Below are 24,814 nucleotides of genomic sequence, written 5' to 3' on the forward strand. Positions count from 1 at the left end.
GGGGTCACGAGCCAACAGTGGAGTGCTAATTCACACCACACTACATTCTTTTGCTAATCAGCGTTGCTACAGACACAATCCCCCTCCCTTTAGTGTAGCAACGCCTCTGTAACCAGGGCAACCATAACATTAAAAAGAGGGGCACGTGGAGTAAGGACTCAGAACTGATGGAGGTTGTAACTGAGATTGCTTTCTCTATCGTTCTCCTCGCGAGTAAACCTGTTCTGGTTGTCTTCTCCTCTTCATTCCAGCGAGTGATTTAATGTCTAATCGTATTTAGACCCAACATAATACCTGTCCATGGTCTTGGAAACATGCAGGTCTTCAAATCAGCCCCTCCCAACACAAGACTGGTTTGCAATCTGTATACAAGGCATTATGAAGTGTCTCAGAAGAGTGGAATTAAGAGTAGACAAAATTGAATTGAGGACTTTTTTCTTGTAAATCAAGCAAAAAAGTAACTGAAAAGTCAGTAACTTTGACAGCACAGCAATGAAACCAAACGGAACCCTACAGTTCAGAACCCCATTTGTAAGGTATCAAGAGTGAAGTGGGGATCACAACATCCAACATTTTGACTAACCAATTCCAAGCTTAGTCATTCTGTCATTTATTCTTGCATCCTGTTTGTCATTTATTTCCTTGAACATCAAGTCAAAGGTCTTCAGATCAATCATGGGCAACCGTTCACTCTCCGCGTCATATTATGAATGAGAGTTGAGGCTCCTCAGCCCATGGATTGCCAGAAGGGGTTCCACGATGACCTTCAGAAACTCAGAGAATGTAGACAAATAGAAATGAAATACTCAATTAAATTACTGCAGCTATGACCTCTTTAAATGACTAATACCTACAAAAAAACCCTCTTACTTTTCCCTGTGATGGGCGTTTCACACTCACTTCCTAGCTGTTAAAGAATGAAGCAAGTGTTAGCTGTAAGATTCAAACGAACCATTTTCCAATGATAAACTTTGCCCTGTCAAGGCAATGACGTCATAAATGCAAGTTCCATATTGAAGATTGCAATTACGACATACGCTTTTTGCATATGCTCGACAGTAGCTAAGCATACATAAGTATATTCAAACCACCAACAACAGATCAATTTCCAAAGATAACGCAAGGCAGTTGTGATTACTTCTACAATCAAGAAAAAGTCAAAAATCAATCTGTACCTTGTGGAGTCCGGTCAGTTTTTAATACAGATGCTCCTCTTTTCTCCAGGCTTGGAGTCTGAAAAAGAGGGTATAGGGAAAAAGAAAATGTCTGATTTGACAATTCACCCATTAACCGCTGTTAACCGCTGTTAATCACATGACACAACGCAATTTTAACTTTTGAAGTGATTTGCCTTGGAGTTCCAAGCCCTGTTGGGCGCAAGACAAAGTTAGGTGCCCATTTTAACGACATCAGAAGATAAAAACCTACCTTTTCACGTGCCACTCCTTGAGCTAAATCTGGAGTCTCAAATCACAACATGGGTAAAAAGGGAAATTACATCTTTGCCATGCCATCAGAAAATCTCAAATTTGTGATCTATACTTACTGTTTGATCTTGTTTTTGTTTTATAATAGCCATGGCGATTTTTGAAAGCGAGCTGCTGACATCTGCAAAAGCAATGCCATTATTTACATTAGTTTTTAATTCACATATGAATTGTAAATGCATACGGCCAAACCTCTTGTCAAAAATAACATGTCATTTTTAAATATAGGCAGTTACTATATGCCTTATATGTACAGTTATAAACTTTCAAAAATATTTTATTTGCTTGAGATTTTTTTTACGTAAGAAAACCACTACATACACTATGCATCGACATGAAACAAACTTTTCGGAATTTGAAGCAAATTCACTTAAACTACCATCAACGTTTAGAGACCATCAACGTTTGTATCAGCTCTTCTCTTCAGAAAACAATTAGTCAGGTAGAAAAAACGAAGGACTAGCAGGCAAGCTACAACTTAAGTCCAAGCTTGAAATCGATTGATAATGAAATGGACAAACTTTGGACACAGATTACTGCAACCAATGCGGTGTGGCATGGAGGCAATCAGCCTGTGGCATTGCTGAGGTGTTATGGATGCCCAGGATGCTTCAATAGCGGACTTTAGCTCATTTGCATTGTTGGGTCTGGTGTCTTTCAGCTTCTTCTTCACAATACCCCACAAATTCTCTAATGTGGTTCAGGTCAGGGGAATTGGCAGGCCAATTGAGGACAGTAAGGCCATTGTCAGTACACAATTTACTGGTGGTTTTGGTACTGTGGGCAGGTGCCAGATCATGCTGGAAAAGGAAATCATCATCTCCATAGAGCTTTTCAGCAGACGGAAGCATGTAGTGCTCTAAAATCTGCATTTACTCTGGACTTGATGAAACACAATGGACCAACACCAGCAGCTGACATGGCTCCCCAAACCATTGCTGACTGTGGGAACTTCACACTGGATTTCAAGCAACTTGGATTTTGCTCCTCTCCAGCCTTTCTCCAGACTCTGGCGCCTTGACTTCCAAATGAAATACAAAACTTGCTTTCGTCTGAAAAGAGGACTTTGGACCACTCTGCAACTGTCCAGTGCTTCTTTTCCATAGCCCAAGTTAGACGCTTCTTCCGTTGTCTTGAGTTCCGAAGTAGCTTAACCATGGGAATACGGCTATTGTAGGCCATTTCCCGGACACATCTGTGAACAGTGGCTTTTGATACCTGGACTCCAGCTTCAGTCATCTCTGCGGTCATCTCTCTTGGTTGTGCAGCGTTTCCTGCCACATTTCAAAGTCAAAGTCAAAGTCAGCTTTATTGTCAATTTCTCCACATGCCAAAGACACACAAAGAAACCCTAACCCTAACCCCCCTATCCCACGGTGACAAGACATGGCTCACAACAGACAAACAAGTAAACAACTATAACAACAGCGTGCTGAATAAATAATGAATAAATAACACAATAAATAAATAAATAAATAAATAAATAAATAAATAAATAAATAAATAAATAAATAAATAAATAAGAGGGGGGCGGCTCGGTGACGCACTGGGTAGCACGTCCGCCTCACAGTTAGGAGGGTGCGGGTTCGATTCCACCTCCGGCCCTCCCTGTGTGGAGTTTGCATGTTCTCCCCGGGCCCGCGTGGGTTTTCTCCGGGCACTCCGGTTTCCTCCCACATTCCAAAAACATGCTTGGTAGGCCGATTGAAGACTCCAAATTGTCCCTAGGTGTGAGTGTGAGTGCGATTGGTTGTCTGTCTCTGTGTGCCCTGCGATTGGCTGGCAACCAGTTCAGGGTGTCCCCCGCCTACTGCCCGATGACGGCTGGGATAGGCTCCAGCACGCCCGCGACCCCGTGGGGACTAAGCGGTTCAGAAAATGGATGGATGGATGGATAAATAAGAGGAGCAAAAAAGGAGCAAGTGCGCGTACAGCAGACATTCCAGAAAATAGCGCAACAGTGCCGCACGCTACGCGCTATTTCCCCCTTCCAACAGACTTTTCGTGGATGTGCTTTGAAACTGCACTCTGTGAACAACTTGCTCTTTGAGAAATTTGTTTTTGTCTTACCCTCTTGATGGAGAGTGTCAATGAGGGTCCTCTGGACAACAGTCAGATCAGCAGTCTTCCCCATACTTGTGATTTAGTTTACTGAACCAAGCTGAGTGTTTTTCAAGGCCCTTGCAGGTGTTTCGAGTTAATTAGACCATTCAAGTGATTAGTTGAATACCCTACTAGTATACTTTTTCATGATATTCTAATATTTTGTGATAGGATATTTGAGTTTTCTTAAGTTGTATGCCATAATAAGCAATATTAAAATAATAAAAGGCTTGCAATATTTCAGTTGATTTGTAATGAATCCAGCATGTATGACATTTTTGGTTTTTTAATTGTATTACGGAAAATGAAGAACTTTATCACAATATTCTAATTTCCTGTATGTGTTCTGCGATTGGCTGGCAAACAGTTCAGGTTGTCCCCTGCCTACTGCCTGATGACTGCTGGGATAGGCTCCAACACGCCCGCGACCCCCGTGGGGACAAACAGTATAGAAAATGGATGCATGGATTTAATTTTGTCGTCTGGTTTAGGTTATTCCATAGCCCTAATATCAGGTTACAGAAATAACTACACTTCACACGGATCAATGGTTGTTTAAAACAAAGCATCGCAACTTCTGTACATTATTTATACAACTAACTGAATGGTTTTGGGTTCGATATTTTATATTTGATGGACTTAATTTTGTCGTATATTTTTGGTTATTCCATAGCCCCAATAACACTTTACATTGATCAATGGTTGTTTAAAACAAAGCAACACAACTTGTTTTGGGTTTAATATGATCATATTTGATGGATATAATTTTGTCATCTATTTTAGTTATTCCATAGACCTAAAATCAGGTCACAGAAATAACCACCCCTCACACGGATCAATGGTTGTTTAAAATAAAGCAACACGACTTCTGTACATTATGTATACAACTTACAGAATGGTTTTGGGTTTAATATTTCATATTTGATGATTTAATTTTGTCTTCTATTTTAGGTCTATGTGTAGACCTAAAATAGACGTCTATTTTAGGTTATTCTATAGACCTAAAACAGACATCAAAATTAGGTTTGTGTAGCCCTAACGTAGACATCTAAATTAGGTCTATAGACCTAATATAAACGTCGATGAGGTTACAGAAATAACCACACTTCACCCTAATCAATGGTCGTTTAAAACAAAGCAATGCAACCTCTGTTCATTATTTATACAACCTACAGCTGGTTTTGGGTTTGATATTTCATATTTAATGGATTTAAATTTGTCATCTATTTTAGGTCTACATATAGACCTAATTTAGATGTCTATTTTAGGTCCATAAAATAAGCTAAAATAGACATCTATATCAGGTTACAGAAATAACCAATTCACATGTACGGATCAATATCCTTGTTAAACACAAATCCAAACAACTTCTGTACATTATTTATACAACTTACAGCTGGTCCAGTCTTTAAAATTTCAAAATATGATCATATTAGATATTTTTCATTTAGACGTCTATTTTAGGTCTATACCGAGACCAATTTTAGACGTCTAAATTAGGTCTATACGTAGACCAGACGTCTAATAGACACCTATGGCTGACAGGGAAAGATATCAATGAATCACACATTACATGCATAGGGCTATGCACATTTTCCGCCAGAATTCGTGCGTACGCACGTTAGTTAACAATGGCGAATGAAACTGCGACAGCGAAAAAAAAGCTATATTTGTGTGCTCTCTATCAAACAAAACAGGGTACGGGTATCTTCGTGCCCCCCCCCCCCCCCCCCCCCCCACACACACACACACGCACTCTCCGTGGTTCGTGTTTCTGTATGTTTTGTCAGGAATGAAGGTCTTTAAAAATATTCTGACATCCACTCCAATTCAGAAGGTAGCAGTAATCCACTAAACGTTGTTTGCCAACAAAGAAGAAAAAGACGACGAAGATGAAAAAGACGACGAAGAAGAAGAAGACGACGACGAAAAAGATAATCATAATAAAAATAAAGAGTCGTCAACCCACATGTTTGGAGCCGACCATTCAACGTAAAACTACGTAACTGGAAAGTACCGGATGCGTAGATCCTGCCCCCCCCCCCCCCCCAACACACAAACACGCGCGCGCACTGTCCCCGGCTCATGTTTCTGTATGTTTTGTCTTGAATGAAGGTCTTTAAATAAATTCTGACATCCACTCCAATTCAGAAGGTAGCAGTAATCCACTAAAAGTTGTTTGCCAACAAAGAAGAAAAAGACGATGAAGAAGAAAAAGACGACGAAGAAGAAGACGACGAAGAAAACGACGACGAAGAAGAAAACGACGAAGAAGATAATCATAATAAAGAGTCGTCGACCCACATGTTTGGAGACGGCCATTCAATGTAAAACTACGTGACTGGAAAGTACCGGACATATTCTGTTCAGAATGGCCTACCAGACTTTTCAACAGGAGTATTTACAGATTCCGCTTGTGACGAGGGCATATACTACAGCATGTGTCCTTACAACTGCAGCAGTGGTAAGATAAACACTCTTGACTGTTGGCTTGTCAGAGGTTACAGAGGAAAGATTACATTCACTTCGCTTTATTCGCACTTCATTCCTATAACAGCTATTATCTATAGTATCACTTTTCTGCGTTATCGTTCACATATTGTAGGCTAACGTGTGTCTTAGAAACGCCACCCACCCTTTGAAGCGCAAAATCTATGCACCACTTAATGCGAAATATGAATACGAATTTAATTGCACAGCCTTTTTCATCGCTACAAATAATTTCTGTGTTTGCATTCTTGCCTTATTGAGCAATAATATGTAAACGTTCACACACGGAGCAAAAATGACAGATTTGTTTGTGATGTATGATAATACTTACTTACTTACTTACCTTTACTTTACTTTACTTTACTTTACTTTACTTTACTTACTTACTTACTTACTTACTTACTTACTTATTAGTAGTGATTATTTTACAGCAACCGGCAGCTCTCCTGCTAACGTTATTTTGTTGTGAACAGCGATTTTACCGTGATTACAGTCGTCACGAATAGGTTATTTTAGTCACTAAAATTTTGTGTGACGTGTTAGCTTGGCAAGCCAGACCAATGCTACAGCGAAGCGGGGCAAACCTGAGTAAACAGACAGTTCGAATAGACCATTCAGCGAAGAGCAGTCTTCTATTGAAATACAGTAATCGTTTATCGCGGCTTCAGTACATTGCGGATTTTTTTCCAAATTAAAAAAAAAAAAATCAAACATTTACAAATTCAAAATAAACCTTCTCAATTGAGGAATCATGGCACGAAAGTTGCCCACACGCCACCAGAAGGCAGGGAGTGTCCACACAATTGCAGTACGTACACTTGTATCTTTTTATTACAAAAAAGTTATAATAATTAGAGTTCTAAAAACATATTTACAGTATTGTACCGTGTTATAAAAAATGTTATAACAATAAAAGTGTTCTAAAAACATATTTACAGTATGTACACTTGTACCTTGTTATAAAAAAGTTATGAAAATAAAAGTGTTCTAAAAACATATTTACAGTATGTATACTTTAGCTACAGCTACACGCGCACGCACACACATGCACGCACACACACACACATTTATATTTATATTATTTATACATTATTTTGTCATTTATACTACGTATTAATATAGTATTTGCATGTTTGAAACTATTATTTAATGTTCTGATGATAAGATATGCACTAATATGGTTTAATATACACTTGTTGATACACAAAATATTTATGTACCGTATTTGCCTGAATATAAGACGATGTTTTTTGCATTGAAATAAGACTGAAAAAGTGGTGGATGTCTTACACGGATGAGATTCTTCCGCGGATCCACGGATTTTTGTTTTTTTTCCCGTCAGGAGTAGCATTTTTGTAAATCGTGTAGATCCGTTGAGAAAATTGTTTTTACATGGGGGGGGGGGCTGGCAGCAGTATTGTGACATCAGCTGAATTATTTTCAGCAGCATTTTGGCCCTACTTTTGTCACATCATTTGCCCACTCATTTGCCTGATTAGCAAAAGTTTTAGCCAGCATGACGAAGGTTTTAGAGAAAAAAGACGAGGATCGTGCCAGGCAAATAGACAAGTCGAACGGGATCAGGAACTGCTTCAGATGAGCATGGCTCGAGAGCAGCGTCATCTTACAACTCGGAACACAAAGACGCTCTTAAAGTGAGTGCCCGGCGCACTGTGGTTGCGCGATTGGACTAAATTAAGCTCCCTGCGCACTTAGGTCCACTTGAATTTTGGAAAGTTCATCAGGAGTTTAAAAATATTTTCTAAATTCAGGGATGAGAATCTTACGCGGATCCGCGGATTTCCGTGTTTTTTTTCGTCGGGAGTATCATTTTCGTGAATCGTGTAGATCCGTTGAGAAAATGTTTTTATATATGGAAGGGGGGGCGGGGCAGCAGTATTGCGACAACAGCCGTCTCATTTTCGGCAGCATTTTGGCGTTACTTTCGACACATCATTTGCCTAATTAGCAAAAGTTTTAGCCAGCATGGCGATAGTTTTAGAGAAAATAGACGAGGATCGTGCCAAGGAACGGGATCAGGAACTGCTTCAGATGGGCATGACTCGAGAGCAGCATCATCTTACAACTCGCAACACAGTCCGTAATCACCTGCCTGACGGAAAATATCTGTAAATTAGATGTCCCGGGGAAGGTTTTGTGCATTCTTTGTCAAAATGTGATAAGCTATGGAGGTCGCGGCGCTTCGAACATTAAGGAGCACATAAAAAAAAACCTCACAAAGGTACGTTTTTACTTTTATAAGCATGTGGGTAAAGTGATGTTACATGTAAGCTAATGTTAGGCTGTTGTCATGATCGATCGATCGATCGATCGATCGATCGATAGATCAATAGATAGATAGATAGATAGATAGATAGATAGATAGATAGATAGATAGATAGATAGATAGATAGATAGATAGATGTTGCAAAAAATTAACAGTCTTCATCAAAAGGAAAAACTCCAGAATTGATTGTGCCATTATGATGTATTATATTCACCTTGGTAGCCCACCAAGCAGGAATATTTTTTTAACAGAACTGTTGAAATTGAGTGATGAAATTAATGGTTTTGGGGTTGCTATACTGCCAAAATCCAGAAATTTCCAGGGAGCTTTGCCCCTTCGGGGCGTTGCCCCTGGCCCCCTGTGGCCCCCAATAGGGGCCTGTGGCCCCTGCAGCCCCCAATAGGGGCCTGTGGCCCCTGGCCCACTGCGGCCCCCGTTGGGTGGGGCTTGTGGCTCCTGGCCCCCCACAGTGAGACATTCGGTCCCCAGACCCCGGCTACTTTTCAGTGTTTTTTTTTTCATTTGCCGTTCTCATCGCTGGTCTTACATTTGGGGTCTAAACATTATACCCATTCATTTGTGTGCAGCGGTAAGTTAAAGGTTGCTGGTATTGACTGAGTATGTTGCTGTGATCGTGTGCGTCTTTGACACAAAGTGAGTATATACATTTCATTGTTACTACTGTCCACTGTTGTGCCGTTTGTCTGATCCCGTTTTCCTCCGGCGTGCTCCTTTGAGTTTGCCTCGCATAGTACGAGCAGCGTACACACATGACTACAGCTGTTACGCAGCGGCACGGTGACTAACGGACACCAGCAAATTTGTTTTGTTGTCTCAATGACTTATGTTTGGTGTGTTGCCGAGAGTATTTCATTTATGGTTATTTAGTATAGCGGAACCGTTACGCGCAGTTAGTTATGTAATGTGTGCCGTCTACTAGTGTTGTGTGATGTCAGAAGTTGAGCGTTGACTTACGTGCTGTATTTCTGTCTGTTGCAGAACCACACACACACACACACACACACACACCAAACACACCACACTACCCCCCCCCACACACACACACCCTTCACACGCTTCATACAATAATCACACACATACAAGAATCACATTCACACACCCAAAGACTTACCTATGTACACTACACACACCTGCTCTCACATCCTTACGACCAAACTGTGCCTATACCCTTTTGCCAGATTGCCTATATGCCCCTATGAGCTACAGTGCCTGTTACGTTTTTGCCAATAATTCAGTAAAGCAATCAAAACTGAACCACGTCTTCCCTCCTGTGTTCTGACCGACACCCGGGGGCGAAAAAAGCATAACCATCCGAGCCAACCCCCTATACAGTCCTGAGGCTCCCCAACAATAGCGGTAGCAGTTTGCATTATTTTATTGCAATGTTTTTCCTTATTCAGATTTGTTTCAAGACTACAGGTATAGCTAGACTTCACTTTAATGGTTAATGCAGTTATTGAAATGTTGTTTTATCACAGTAGATTTTGTTTATTCACATTTCAAAAACCAGAAGCCATTCATTTACAAATGTAATTGCACTTTAGTTTACATATTTAAATGTTCAGATATTGAAATGTGATAGACAGTTTTTGCATGATTTGAATGAGGCAAAAAACATGCTTTTTCTCTCAAATATATTGTTATTATCATTTGTTTCAGATGTAATCATTTTCTGTATAAAAAAATAATTTGGTGTTCAAAAAGTATTTCTTTCAAACTTGAGTCTTGAAAAAAAGGGGGTCGTCCTATAATCAGGGTCGTCTTATATTCGGGCCAATACGGTATGTTAAAAATGAGAGGGTGACACTTCTTCTTGGTCTTGGAACCAATTATCCGCGATAAATCAGGGATTACTGTAAATGCTTCCACTGTCGTCGGTTGCTGGGGTTTTAATGACTTTAATGTGTAGTTATTCAAAATTGAGTTTAATGCTGAGTAACAAACTACCATCTCTCTCGCGCGTGTATTTTGTGAAGTTGCACACAAAGGATACGTCACACCAAGTAAACAAATTTGGTTTGTCATTTTAAATGTTTGTGCCAAGCCGCAGACTGCCAGATTTGTGACATGTAGGCTGCGTGTTACTGACTCTGAGTGTTTGTAGTTACCGTATTTGCCGGTGTATAGGTCGACTCGGTGTATAAGTCGACCCCCTAAAATTCGACGGAAATTTACGATTTTATGATATATCCTTTGTATAAGTCGAGCTCAATTGTTGCATTATATTAAACTTAAAAATTCAATATACAAAATTTATTGACAAAATGTGTTCAAATTCCGGGAGGCCGTGCGCATGCGGCTGTTTATCAGCACCGCGGAGGAGATCGCGGAGCCTCATTCGACTTCCAGCGGCCGGCGAGCTCGCGCACGCCGCCCGGCACCAATGGGAGGCCGGAAATAGCTCCAAGCCGAGTGGATCGGCACTTTATAAGCACCGCGGAGGAGATCACGGAGCCTCATTCGACTTCCAGCGGCCGGCGAGCTCGCGCACCCGCCCGGCACATCCAGGAGGCCGTGCGCACGCGCCAAGTGGCCGAAAATAGCCCCCCCGAGGGGATCGGCTGTTTATAAGCACCGCGGAGGAGATCGCGGAGCCTCATTCGACTTCCAGCAGCCGGCGAGCTCGCGCACCCGCCCGGCACATCCGGGAGGCCGTGCGCACGCGCCAAGTGGCCGAAAATAGCCCCCGCCGAGCGGATCGGCTGTTTATAAGCACCGCGGAGGAGATCGCGGCGCCTCATTCGACTTCCAGCGGCCGGCGAGCTCGCGCACCCGCCCGGCACATCCGGGAGGCCGTGCGCACGCGCCAAGTGGCCGAAAATAGCCCCCGCCGAGCGGATCGGCACTTTATAAGCACCGCGGAGGAGATCCCGGAGCCTCATTCGACTTCCAGCGGCCGGCGAGCTCGCGCACCCGCCCGGCACATCCGGGAGGCCGTGCGCACGCGCCAAGTGGCCGAAAATAGCCCCCGCCGAGCGGATCGGCTGTTTATAAGCACCGCGGAGGAGATCGCGGAGCCTCATTCGACTTCCAGCGGCCGGCGAGCTCGCGCACCCGCCCGGCACATCCGGGAGGCCGTGCGCACGCGCCAAGTGGCCGAAAATAGCCCCCGCCGATCGGATTGGCTGTTTATAAGCACCGCGGAGGAGATTGCGGAGCCTCATTCGACTTCCAGCTGGCCGCGCACTCGCGCACGCCGCCCGGTTCAAATTTTCTAAGTGCAACGCACAATGAGATGCATGAGAAACGGCCTTGGTTACCATCACATTTGAAGCGATGAATACGAAGTTAAATTTTATGACTCGGTGTATAAGTCGAGGTCGATTTTTTTCGGTCGATTTTGGATCGAAAAAGGTCGACCAATACACCGGCAAATACGGTATTCAAAACTGAGTTTAATGCTGAGTAACAAACTACCATCTTTCTTGCACAGGTATTTTGTGATGTTGCACAAAAAGGATACGTCACACCAAGTAAACATCTTTGATTTGTCAGTTCAAATGTTTGTGCCAAGCCGCGGACTGCCAGGTTTGTGACATGTCAACTAGATTCCAGATTAACTGGATCCCGATTCCAGCTGTTGCCGTCAAGGAAAAGTCAGTCCAGTCATGCAGATTCATGGCAAGTTCGATCGGTGACTGATCATCATTGGCTGATATTTATGAAAATGGCCATGATCAGTATATTTCATCAAAACCCTCCATAGTCAATCATTACGGCCAACTGTGTGCTTACAACAGATGTCAATCATGCATAAAGTCGACTCCTTAATTAACTCTGAGCCAAAGTGCACATCAAAATCGACTTTCACTAACAATGCCTAATACACTTGACTGGTTTCTTTTATATCAAACAAATTGTTTTAGGTTATTCACCTGACATGTTTCGGCGGTTTCTTCCGCCGCGGAAGAAATCACTCTTATTGTTCATCTTCTTGTTTTATTTTTCCTGTGTTGTTTACTTGTATGTGCGTTGTGAACTCTGTCTTATCTTTCCGGACTCTGCTGTGCATCGGGAGCGGCTAGCGCGCTATCACTCTTATTGTTCATCTTCTTGTTTTATTTTTCCTGTGTTGTTTACTTGTATGTGCATTGTGAACGCTGTCTTGTCACCCTGGGATAGTGAGAAACGTAATTTCGATCTCTTTGTGTGTCTTGACATGCGGAGGAATTGACAATAAAGGAGACTTTGAGACTTTGACTTTGAAAAGCATGTCGAAGCGTGACGGGAGGGGCACAATTCAGAAAACGTGCTCAGCTCGTCGAAAAAATGCGATTTAAGAAATAAAATTAAAAATGCGCCTAAAACCTAAACCAAACGCTGCAGATGTTCATTTCTTCATTCGCAGTGGTCAACTCGGCACTCTACTCTTTTTACTATGCCAACCTAACCACAGTGACGGGAGAGGCACAATTCAGAAAACGTGCTCAGCTCGTCGAGAAAATGCGATTTAAGCAATAAAATTAAAAATGCTTATAAAACCTAAACCAAACGTTGCAGGTGGTCATGTCTTCATGTGCCGAGATCAACTCGGCACTCTAAAGCCCCCAAGAGCACTTTTTACTATGCCAACCTAACCAGAGTGACGGGAGGGGCACAATTCAGAAAATGTGCTCAGCTCAGCCCAAGTGAACTGCTAGATTCATCATATTCTGCGTCAAAAGAGGTTTCTGAATCGGATAAAATGATAAAATGATGCTAATATTGCCGCTAGAAACGGAGCTGTCGCTATCATCTGCCATGTTGTTTGGGTTTGTTGACATCCAGATGTACAACTTGTGACGTCACAGTAATGGCGCCGCCAGTTTGGCTTCGTGCGGGACCCGATCGATAAACTGAACTTCATTTCAACTTTATTCTTAGTAATCGGTGTCCATTTTTAATTTCCAATGTGGCAAATGTGTTCACTTTATACATTCTATCAAATTCCGTTCTAATTGAAAAAAAAAAGGGATGTCTCTAGCCCTTTAATACAGGGGTCACCAACCTTTCTTAAACCGAGAGCTACTTCCTGGGTATTGATTAAGGCAAAGGGATACCAGCTTGACACACACTTCTGAAATAGCCTATTTGCTCAATTTGGCTTTCACTGTGTGTTATTATTGTCATTTCCAGTTCACATGTGTGATTTTAACAAGAATAGCAAAAATACAGTCAAACCTTGGTTTTTGACCCTCAATCCGTTCCAGAAGGTGGTTCGAGAAGCAAATCGGTCGAATTCCGAATCTATTTTTCCCATTACAAATAATGGAACATTTTTTAATCCGTTTCAAGACAAAAAAAAACAAAAAACGCCTTTTTAAAGCATTTTTTCATTTGGGCATATTTGTCCGATCGCGCAACTGCACCGCGTTGGTCGCATTATTGTGACAGAGCCGTCGCTAAAATTTAGAAAATATTTTTAAAGTCCTGATGTACTTTCCAAAATTTAAGTGGACCTCAGTGCGCAGGGAGCTTAATTTGGTCCGATCGCGCAATCGCAGCGCGCCAGGCGTTCACTGTCGCATTGCTTTAAGAGCGTATTTGTGTTTTAGGATGGCTTTACTGCTCCCACTTGCTTTCTTTGGAGGCATGATTAGGGGTTAATAGAATCCTCAAAGTAATGAAAATACAATAACAACGGAGTCAGTCGGCATCCGGGCCGTGCGGTCGGGTTTTCCCGGGTCCTCCCGGCTCATCTCGCAAGGTTCGACCTCCGAATTTTGTTCGACAACCGAAGGAAAAAAAATCTTGAATTTTTTGTTCCAATTCCGATTTGTTCGAGAACTAGGACGTTCGAAAACCGAGGTTTGACTGTAAAATAAATAGATGAGGCTCACTGACAAGTGCCGCTATTTGAGCTAATTTTAGAACAGTCCTGCGGGCGACTCATGCGGTCTTCACGGACGACCTGGTGCCCGTGGGCACCGTGTTGGTGACCCCTGTCTTAATACATTCATGTGTAAATGAAACATCAGTGCTATGATGCTGCTCAAGTTGCTACTAACTATATAACATGGCAAAGCAGAATAAAATAAAGTATATTGCAGCTTACTCTGATTATCATGTCTCATTCTCATCACCTAACGGTGAGCATGGGCTTCTCTAATTAGCAAATTAGATTACTCGAACGGTTTCAAAGTATATTATACAAAACAAAATAATATAAAATATTATTCAATATTTAATATAATATTTTATAACATAATCCCAAATTGTGTTTTGCTGTGTTTCAGAACAAGTCTTTATCTACTCGATGACTTTTTAAACTATTAATTTACTATGTTAGGTCAATCTGACTTTGGCACCATCTTCTGGTGAAATATGGAACGTGAATGGAGGTTGACTGGCTCAACCAACAAACTCCCCTTTACCAGTTTAACAATAGTTAATTTTGAAGAACTAACTTTCAAATAACCCTTACTCAAGCCCCCTCCTTCAGGTCTTCCATGTCAAGCTTTGTCACCATCTTCTGGTGAAATTTGGAATTTCATCTGAGCCAATTCGTCTGGGCCAAATCCAATACACATTCACGCACCATCTTGTACCATCCTATCCTCCATGTAACTTGACACAGAGGACAAAGATTTCCATGAATTTAATCATTTGGAGTGACACTGATGGTTCGATAAACTTGTTATTTATGTTATAATTATTTGAAATATAGTTTATATAGTTATATAGGCCTGTGGAATAATTGGAACCGCAACTGATGACGACTCTGACGTAAGTGCCGCGTCCACTGATTTACGGAGTCGGAGGACGAAGATTTCGATGGATTTAATCATTTGGAGTGACATGGATGGTTCAATAAACTTATTTATGTTATAGTTATTTGATATATAGTTATATATACCGTATTTGCCGGTGTATTAGTCGACCTTTTTCGATCCAAAATCGGCCGAAAAAAATCGACCTCGACTTATATACCGAGTCATAAAATTTAACTTCGTATTCATCGCTTCAAATGTGATGGTAACCAAGGCCGTTTCTCATGCATCTCATTGTGCGTGGGTGTGCGTCCGTCAGGCTCATCAAACAGCGAGAAACTGAATCATTATAAAGCGTTCGTCGCATTAACACGCATCCTCAGCAACAATTTCAAATATTCTCACCTCAATAACGGACATCGAAAGCCAGGCAGCGACGATGACTGCTAGGGGGAAGTACTGGGTATTGAGCGAATGTGCGAGTCATCGCGCGTCAAGCAACGACAATAACTACCGGTAAGTAAACATTCAATCGCCATGTCTAAATGAATGTCGTTGGCACTTAGAAAATATTCGCCAAACTTGGCCAGACTTCCAGGGGAAGAGGCCGAATTTTCACTTGTTCTGGCCGACTGGAGAAACCAGCCGAGGCGGACACTTTACGGCGGTTGAGACGTTGGCACTTAGAAAATATTCGCCAAACTTGGCCGGACTTCCACGGGAAGAGGCCGAATTTTCACTTGTGGTGGCCGATACGGGGAACCAGCCGAGGCGGACACTTTACGGCGGTTGAGTCGTTGGCACTTAGAAAATATTCGCCAAACTTGGCCGGACTTCCAGGGGAAGAGGCCGAATTTTCACTTGTGGTGGCCGACACGGGGAACCAGCCGAGGCGGACACTTTACGGCGGTTGAGTCGTTGGCACTTAGAAAATATTCGCCAAACTTGGCCGGACTTCCAGGGGAAGAGGCCGAATTTTCACTTGTGGTGGCCGACACCGGGAACCAGCCGAGGTGGACACTTTACGGCGGTTGAGTCGTTGGCACTTAGAAAATATTCGCCAAACTTGGCCGGACTTCCAGGGGAAGAGGCCGAATTTTCACTTGTGGTGGCCGACACGGGGAACCAGCCGAGGCGGACACTTTACGGCGGTTGAGTCGTTGGCACTTAGAAAATATTCCCCAAACTTGGCCAGACTTCCAGGGGAAGAGGCCGAATTTTCACTTGTTCTGGCCGACATGGGGAACCAGCCGGGGCGGACTCTTTATGGCGCAAGAGCCGTTGGCACTTAGAAAATATTCGCCAAACGCTCTCAGGATAGAGAAGACCAAGAAGATGCCCTTTATGACGACAAACTAAACGAAAACGAATGGAACGAGCTTTTCGGAAGTAGCGACAATGAAGACGAATTTTGAACTCTATGTACCGGCAATCACTTTATAATTATAATTTGTAGTTTCTTAACTAAAAATAAACCAGTTTCTAAGAGTGTTCATTGTTGTTAGTCTCTCTCGGCGCGTAATATCACAGGGTCATGAAGTAAATAATATTTAAAATGGCGTATAGATCGCTCGCTACAAACTCGCGAATTTGAACACATTTCGTCAATAAATTTCGCATATTTCTGATTGAATTTTGAAGTTTAATATAATGCAACAATTGAGCTCGACTTATACAAAGGATATATCATAAAATCGTAAATTTCCGTCGAATTTTAGGGGGTCGACTTATACACCAAGTCGACTTATACACCGGCAAATACGGTATATTTATATAGGCCTGTGGAATAATTGGAACCGCAACTGACGATGACTCTGATGTCAACGCCACATGTACTTCCGGAGTCAGAAGCGGCCTTGTTTACACAGAGGATGAATACGTCAATGGGTTTAATGATTTGGAGTGACATGGGCCATTTGATAAATTTGTTATTTGTTCTAGTTATTTGTTATATAGGCCTGTGGAATAATTGGAACCGCAACTGACAATGATGTCAGCGTTCAGGAATCAGCAGCGGCGTTTACACAGAGGACAAAGATTTCAATAGATTTAGTGAGTTGGAGTAACACAGATTTCTGATAAACTTGTTATTTATGTTATAGTTATTTGAATAACTATTAATGCCACGTCAGGCACGTTCTCAGATCCTCGTTTGTGTTTATGTAACGATAGCATAACGTATCATTTAGCCTGTTGTTGCTTGTTCTTGGTGTTGTGCACCCATCCATCCATCCATCCATCCATCCATCCATCCATCCATCCATCCATCCATCCATCCATCCATCCATCCATCCATCCATCCATCCATCCATCCATCCATCCATCCATCCATCCATCCATCCATCCATCCATCCATCCATTTTTTGTACCGCTTTGTCGCCACTGGGTTCGCGGGCGTGCTGGAGCCTATGTCAGCCGTTATCGGGCAGTAGGCGGGGGACACCCTGAACTGGTTGCCAGCCAATCCCAGGGCACACAGAGACGAACAACCATCCGCACATACTCATACCTAAGGGCAATTTAGAGTGCTCATGCTACAAAGCATGTTTTTGGGACGTAGGAGGAAACCGCGTCAAAACTCCCGTCAACCCATTGTCCATCTATCTTAAAGGGACCGTAGCAATCACTTAAAGGTTGTACATTAGCACAATGGAACCAACCCACCGGAAGTAAGCAGGGGCAGGTAAAGACTTCTTATAATTTGTAATATTCATATCGAATTAATTCTTACCCAGAACAATGTCATTCCCCAAATGCAAACACGTGTATCATATTACTTGTTTCCCTACTGTAATTTCCCGATACACTCGTATGCATTTTTCAGAATTATTTTCCCCCTTTCCAGGACTTTCTAAATAATGTACTTTCAGGGATAACGTGATTCCCAAAATCTGCACCCCAAAGTCCGCGTAAAATCAAGGTTTACCTGTATTTATGGGCCTATCCTTGACTGATGATGGCGTGAGGGATCAAGTCTGAAGTTCATTGATGTCATGTTTGTTTTTTTCTTTCTTCCAGCAACTCGAGATCATCACACCTTTTCAACTATACTTCAATCCAGATTTGATCCTAAGGAATTACCAAGTGAGTAAGCAAACTTGAGTGTCAATCTTGGTTTAATATCAGGAAACATCAAATGTGAAACTGGCCTCAAATGTTAGTTACTGTCTTTCCGCAGCTATTTAAATGTTGGGTCAGTGTTGTCACAATGCCAACATTTTTACTTACTTCGATACTATAACTGCATACCTCAATACCGGTACCAAAACAATACCATGGCAAAAACATAAATCATAATAGTAGCTGACAGCTAAGCATCTTAAAATTTATTTTATTTGCATTAAAAAAATACAATAAAAATGCTCATTTGAATCTTTCACCCCTCCGTGGTGGAGGGGTTTGCGTGTCCCAATGATCCGAGGAGCCATGTTTCTGGAGCTTCATGCCCCTGGTAGGGTCACCCATGGCAAAAGGGTCCTAGGTGAGGGGCCAGACAAAGCACGGCTCAAAAAGCCTCTGATGATGAAAAACATATGGACTCAGATTTCCCTCGCCCGGACGTGGATCACCGGGGCCCCCCTCTGGAGCCAGGCCTGGAAGTGGGGCTCGAAGGCAAGCGTCTGGTGGCCGGGCCTTCGCTCATGGGGCCCGGCTGGGCACAGCCCGAAAAGGAAACGTGGGAGGGGCTAAAGGGGTCAGGTGCATTGTGAGCTGGCCAGCGGCCAAAGGCAGGGACCTTGGCGGTCCGATCCCCGGCTGCAGAAGCTGGCTCTTGGGACATGGAAAGTCACCTCTCTGGCTGAAAAGGAGCCCGAGCTGGTGTGTGAGGCAGAAAAGTTCAGACTCGACATAGTCGGACTTGCCTCCACACACAGTTTGGGTTCCGGTACAAGCCTTCTCGAGAGGGGCTGGACTCTCTTTCACTTTGTAGTTGCCCACGGTGAGAGGCGTCGATCAGGTGTGGATATACTTATTGCCCCCCCAGTTGGGCGCCTGCACATTGGGGTTCATCCCGGTGAACAAGAGGGTAGCCTCCCTCCGCCTTCGGGTGGGGGGGACGTTTCCTGACTGTTTGTGTCTATGCACCAAACAGCAGCTCAGAGTAACCACCCTTTTTGGAGTCCCATTTAAGAAGTGCTGGAGAGCGCTCCTTCTGGGGACTCCATCTTTCTACTGGGTGACTTCAATGCTCACGTGGGCAATGACAGTGAGACCTGGAAAGGCATGATTGAGAGGAACGGCCCCCCCGATCTGAACCCGAGCGATGTTCTATTGGAATTCTGTGCTCGACACGGATTGTCAATATTGAACACCATGTTTAAGCATAAGGGTGTCCATGTGTGCACTTGGCACCAGGACACCCTAGGCCGCAGTTTGATGATTGACTTTGTAGTCGTGTCGTCGGATTTGTGGCCGCATGTTTTGGACACTCGGGTGAAGAGAGGGGTGGAGCTGTCAACCGATCACCACCTGGTGGTGGGTTGGCTCCGATGGTGGGGGAAGATGCCGGTCCGACCTGGCAGGCCCAAACGTACTGTGAGGGTCTGCTGGGAACGTCTGGCAGAATCCTCTGTCAGGAAGAGCTTCAACTCCCACCTCCGGCAGAGCTTTTCCCACGTCCTGGAGGAGGTGGGGGACATTGAGTCGGAGTGGACCATGTTCCGCGTTGAGGCAGCCGACCGAAACTGTGGCCGTAAGGTTGTTGGCGCCTGTCGTGGCGGCAATCCCCAAATCCGCTGATAGACACTGGTGGTAAGGGATGCCGTCAAGCTGAAGAAGGAGTCCTATCAGGCCGTTTTGGCCTGCGGGACTCCGGAGGCTGCTGACCGGTGCCGGATGCTCAAGCAGAACGCGGCTTCGGCGGTTGCTGAGGCAAAAACCCGGGCATGGGAGGAGTTTGGTGAGGCCATGGAGAGTGACTTCCGGACGGCTTTGAGGAAATTCTGGTCCATCATCCGGCGCCTCAGGAGGGGGATGCAGTGCACCGTCAACACTGTTTACAGTGGAGATGGCGTGCTGCTGACCTCGACTCAGGATATCGTGAGTCAGTGGGGAGAATACTTTGAAGACCTCCTCAATTCTACTTCTAGCCTTCCATTGTGGAAACAGGGCCTGGAGACTCTGAGGCGGACTCTCCAATCTCTGGGGTTCAAGTCACTGAGGTAATTAAAAAACTACTCGGGGGCAAGGCCCCAGGGGTGGATGAGATCCGCCTGGAGTTCTTAAAGGCTCTGGATGTTGTGGGGCTGTCATGGCTGACACGCCTCTACAACATTACGTGGACATCGGGGACAGTGCCCCTGGATTGGCAGACTGGGGCAGACTTCTCTTTAAGAAGGGGAACCGGAGGGTGTGTCAGGGGAATCACACTCCTTAGCCTCCCTGGTAAGGTCTATTCAGGGGAACCTCGGATTCAGTGTGGCTTTTGTCTTGGCCGTGGAACAGTGGACCAGCTCTACACTCTCGGCAGGATCCTCGAGGGGGCATGGGAGTTTGTTCAACCAGTCCACATGTGTTTTGTGGACTTGGAGAAGGCATTCGACCGTGTCCCTCGGGAAGTTCTGTGGAGGGTGCTTCGGGAGTACGGGGTGCCCAGCCAACTGATAAGGGTGGTTCAGTCCCTGTATCACCGATGCCAGAGTTTGGTCCGCATTTCCGGCAGTAAGTCGGAATCGTTCCCAGTGAGGGTTGGACTCCGCCAAGGCTGCCGTTTGTCATCGATTCTGCTCATAATTTTTATGGACAGAATTTCTAGGCGCAGCCGAGGCGTTGAGGGTGTCCGGTTTGGGGACCTCAGCATCGCGTCTCTGCTTTTTGCAGACGACGTGGTGCTGTTGGCTTCTTCAAGCCATGATCTCCAGCTCTCACTGGAGCAGTTCGCAGCCGAGTGTGAAGCGGTCTTGGGGTCTTGTTCACGAGTGAGGGCAGGATGGAGCGCGGGATCGACAGGCGGATCGGTGCAGCGTCTGCAGTAATGCGGACTCTGTACCGGTCCGTCGTGGTGAAGAGAGAGCTGAGCCAAAAGGCAAAGCTCTCAATTTGCCGGTCGATTTACGCTCTACCCTCACCTATGGTCACGATGGTCGTGACCGAAAGAACGAGATCCCGGATACAAGCGGCCGAAATGATCCGCAGGGTGTCTGGGCTCTTCCTTAGAGATAAAGTGAGAAGCTCGGTCATCCGGGAGAGACTCGTAGTAGAGCCGCTGCTCCTCCACGTTGAGAGTAGCCAGATGAGGTGGCTCTCATCAGGATGCCTCCTGGACGCCTCCCTGGGGAGGTGTTCCGGGCATGTCCCACCGGTAGGAGACCCCATGGACGACCCAGGATGCGCTGGAGAGACTATGTCTCTCGGCTGGCCTGGGAATGCCTTGGGATCTCCCGGGATGAGCTGGATGAAGTGGCTGGGGAGAGGGAAGTCTGGGAGTCCCTCCTATAGCTGCTGCCCCCACGACCCGACCCTGGGTAAGCGGAAGAAAATGGATGGATGAATGGAATCTTTCACACCATAGAAAATAATTTTTTTATATTTTGAAACAGTAAAACAATTTATCGTGAAATATTTTTTGAGAAAATGCACTTTACTGATCATTTTGTGTATGTACATTACTGTATAAAAGTATTACTTCAGCATTTGGGCAGTATAAACTCTCTTTGAATATTTAAGATCTAACATTCCAATCATTTATTGTAAGATAAGTGACCATGCAGATGGACCAGTGATGGTAATGAAGTAAAATAGCAACGTGATTTCATACGCATAATTTTTCTTGTATGTCAGCTTTTATTGCTTGTCAGACAGCCCTCATTATTTAGATATTTGTTTTTAGCGTTTAACGCACTGATAAAGGATTTTGCTGTTTGAGTTTGAAATGTCTTTGAATTTGTATTAGGGCTGCTCAATTATTCAAGTTTTAATCATGATCACGATCTTGGCTCCAGACAATCTCAAAATTCATATAATCAAGGACAAACGATTATTTGGTGTTTCCATTCTGAGACGTGCATGCGCAACTCGCCCCTGCGTGTGTGTCTAGTGGAGATCCAGGCCATATTTAACAGGCAGTGTTGTGCCTGAACGCGTTCATTTAACAAAAGTTCATATGAACGTTGCGCATTTTTGCTCCGTTTTTGTGAATGCATGCATTTTGGGGCCATAAATTGTTTTAAGCAGTTAAGCAGTTCACAGGATGCCACGTTTTCTCTTCCTAGACTTTAAAACAAAACCCCGCTCATCACACTAAACGAGGCTTAAATAGGCGGGGGGAAAAGGATTTGCATACCCCAGTCACAAACAGTTACATGGCGATGAAAGTCATGTCGCGCGATGAGCAGCTCCTGCTAGCCTTTTCTTGTCAAACAACAACAAAACGGCATCGTCCTGTGAGAGCATTCAGATATTTGGCGTTGAACCACAAATGACTCTTAATCTAATTGTTTTTATTGTTTTCGTAATTTATTTGGGCTTTGCACCTTTACCGTTGCACTTGTCCATCCATCCATCCATCCATCCATCTTCTTCCGCTTATCCGGGGTCGGGTCGCGGGGGCAGCAGCTTTAGGAGGGACTCCCAGACTTCCCTCTCCCCAGCCACTTCATCCAGCTCATCCCGGGGGGTCCCAAGGCGTTCCCAGGCCAGCTGAGAGACATAGTCTCTCCAGCGCGTCCTGGGTCGTCCCCGGGGTCTCCTACCGGTGGGACATGCCCGGAACACCTCCCCAGGGAGGCGTCCAGGAGGCATCCTGATAAGATGACCGAGCCACCTCATCTGGCTCCTCTCAACGTGGCGGAGTAGCGACTCTACTCCGAGTCTCTCCCGGATGACCGAGCTTCTCACCCTATCTCTAAGGGAGAGCCCGGACATCCTGCGGAGAAAACTCATTTCGGCCGCTTGGATCCGAGATCTCGTTCTTTCGGTCACGACCCATAGCTCGTGACCATAGGTGAGGGTAGGAGCGTAAATCGACCGGTAAATTGAGAGCTTTGCCTTTTGGCTCAGCTCTCTCTTCACCACAACGGACCGGTACAGGGTCCGCATTACTGCCGACGCTGCACCGATCCGCCTGTCGATCTCACGCTCCATCCTCCCCTCACTCGTGAACAAGACTCCAAGATACTTGAACTCCTCCGCTTGGGGCAGGATCTCATCCCCGATCCGGAGAGGGCATTCCACCTTTTTCCGATCGAGGACCATGGACTCGGATTTGGAGGTGCTGACCCTCATCCCGACCGCTTCACACTCGGCTGCGAACCGTTCCAGCGAGAGCTGGAGATCACGGCCTGAAGAAGCCAACAGCACCACGTCATCTGCAAAAAGCAGAGACGCGATGCTGAGGTCCCCAAACCGGACCCCCTCAACGCCTCGGCTGCGCCTAGAAATTCTGTCCATAAAAATTATGAACAGAATCGGTGACAAAAGGCAGCCTTGGCGGCACTTGTATGCCCTAAATTCCAAACGTATTCTGGTTATTTGGGCAAACAAGAAATAATACATTCATTAAAAATGAAAAGTTAGTTAAAGCAAATGTCATGTTACTTTAAATGTTTTGCACTTCCTTTGTACATCCTTTAATTCCTTACCTCAGTCTACAGTAGACTGTGCTTGCACATTCTGAACGACAGTTATGTTTTTGTTTCAATTCATTAAAGGAAAGAATTAAAGCAACTTTCTCTTGTATCTCTTGTAAGATTGTTCTGTGATAGCAGCATCGGGATACTAATGTGAATGGAATGGGTGAAAACAATGAGAAAATACCAAAATGGCAGGGGTAACAACTCGAAGCAACTTGATTGGCGGAAGAAAAGAACTAGAAATTTTTCATCTTTCCAAAGTGTCTGTCGCAATGAGGCAGCCATTAAAGCTATTCACTGCCTCACGAAATGCCTCCAGTGATGCTTATGAAGGTCTCACCAAATCTTGGATCAACAGCGTCATGTCGTCCTTTAGTGAAATACGTTTTTTATCCAGTTCAGCAACAAGTGAACTCATGGATAGAGCATCCGGGGAGACTACTGAAGAGACATTAGCTTCGGAGCTACTCGCAGCCATTTTAGCTTGTTTGCTAGCATTTAAAGCCGTACTTGCCTGGGTGTCCGGACAACTCGATGTGGCGTTTACTTTGGGCTTGGAACCCTTAGAAATAGGGTGAGAAGCTTGATCAACCAGGAGAGAACTCGGAAACGAACAGCTGCTTGTGCATGTTAAGAGGAGCCAGATGAGGTGGCTCGGCCATCTGACTAAGATGGTGTGGTGTTACGGGCAGGAGCCCCTGGGGACAGCCCCAGACGAGTGAGAGAGGCTGTATTCTGGCTGGCTTTGGAACTTCTTGGGATCCCCCATGGTGAGCTGAAGAAGAGGTGGCTGGGGAAAGGTCTGGCAGCACCAAACACGGTCAGCAGCAGGCAGGCAGTGAGCTACTTCACTGTGTGGCCAGCTGGGCGGCGCGGCTGGGAGGTCCTCCCGGCTGCTTCACCAGCAGCCATTCTCATCCCTGAAGAAGCCAAACCGTATAACTTTCATCCCATTGCTTGATTGACATACAGGTAAGCCTGTCGGGAGGCAATCACAGTAAATCGCACATGCGCCATAGATAGTGACCACACCCCCTCACCGCAGCAGTTTGGCTGCGCATACCCAAACCTGGCACCAAAGCTAACAAGCTCATCAACGCACACGCTTGCTCTTTTCTTTTAAACTACAGAAAGTTGATGACCATCAAAAATTTGTGGGGTTGCTGG

General features: G+C 44.6%; 1 protein-coding gene and 1 long non-coding RNA gene across 6 annotated transcripts in view; one reads left to right on the forward strand and one right to left on the reverse strand.

The window, feature by feature from the left end:
* Positions 1-418: 418 nt before the first annotated feature.
* LOC137840863 (uncharacterized) lies at positions 419-5,682 on the reverse strand. Of its 3 annotated transcripts, none has more exons than XR_011087984.1 (7): positions 5,560-5,682; positions 2,706-2,761; positions 1,547-1,608; positions 1,429-1,464; positions 1,176-1,233; positions 871-907; positions 419-773 (listed from the first exon to the last, which is right to left on the reverse strand). It is a non-coding gene; the product is annotated as an uncharacterized lncRNA (long non-coding RNA). The 3 variants fall into 3 exon arrangements; XR_011087986.1 differs by having other exon boundaries at positions 5,347-5,612; XR_011087985.1 differs by lacking the exon at positions 5,560-5,682 and adding an exon at positions 3,035-5,330.
* Positions 5,683-5,816: 134 nt separating this feature from the next.
* The window catches only part of derl2 (derlin 2), a 32,234-nt gene continuing 13,236 nt past the window's right edge, over positions 5,817-24,814 (forward strand). For all 3 annotated transcript variants that reach the window (XM_049738744.2, XM_049738746.2, XM_049738745.2), the window contains exons 1-2: positions 5,817-6,054; positions 18,096-18,161. In XM_049738744.2, coding sequence (XP_049594701.1) covers positions 5,962-6,054; positions 18,096-18,161 — 159 coding nt within the window. In that variant the 5' untranslated portion in view covers positions 5,817-5,961. The remainder of the gene's footprint in view (positions 6,055-18,095; positions 18,162-24,814) is intronic.

The sequence above is a fragment of the Syngnathus scovelli genome, chromosome 13 (assembly GCF_024217435.2).
Source record: "Syngnathus scovelli strain Florida chromosome 13, RoL_Ssco_1.2, whole genome shotgun sequence".
NCBI lineage: Eukaryota > Metazoa > Chordata > Actinopteri > Syngnathiformes > Syngnathidae > Syngnathus > Syngnathus scovelli.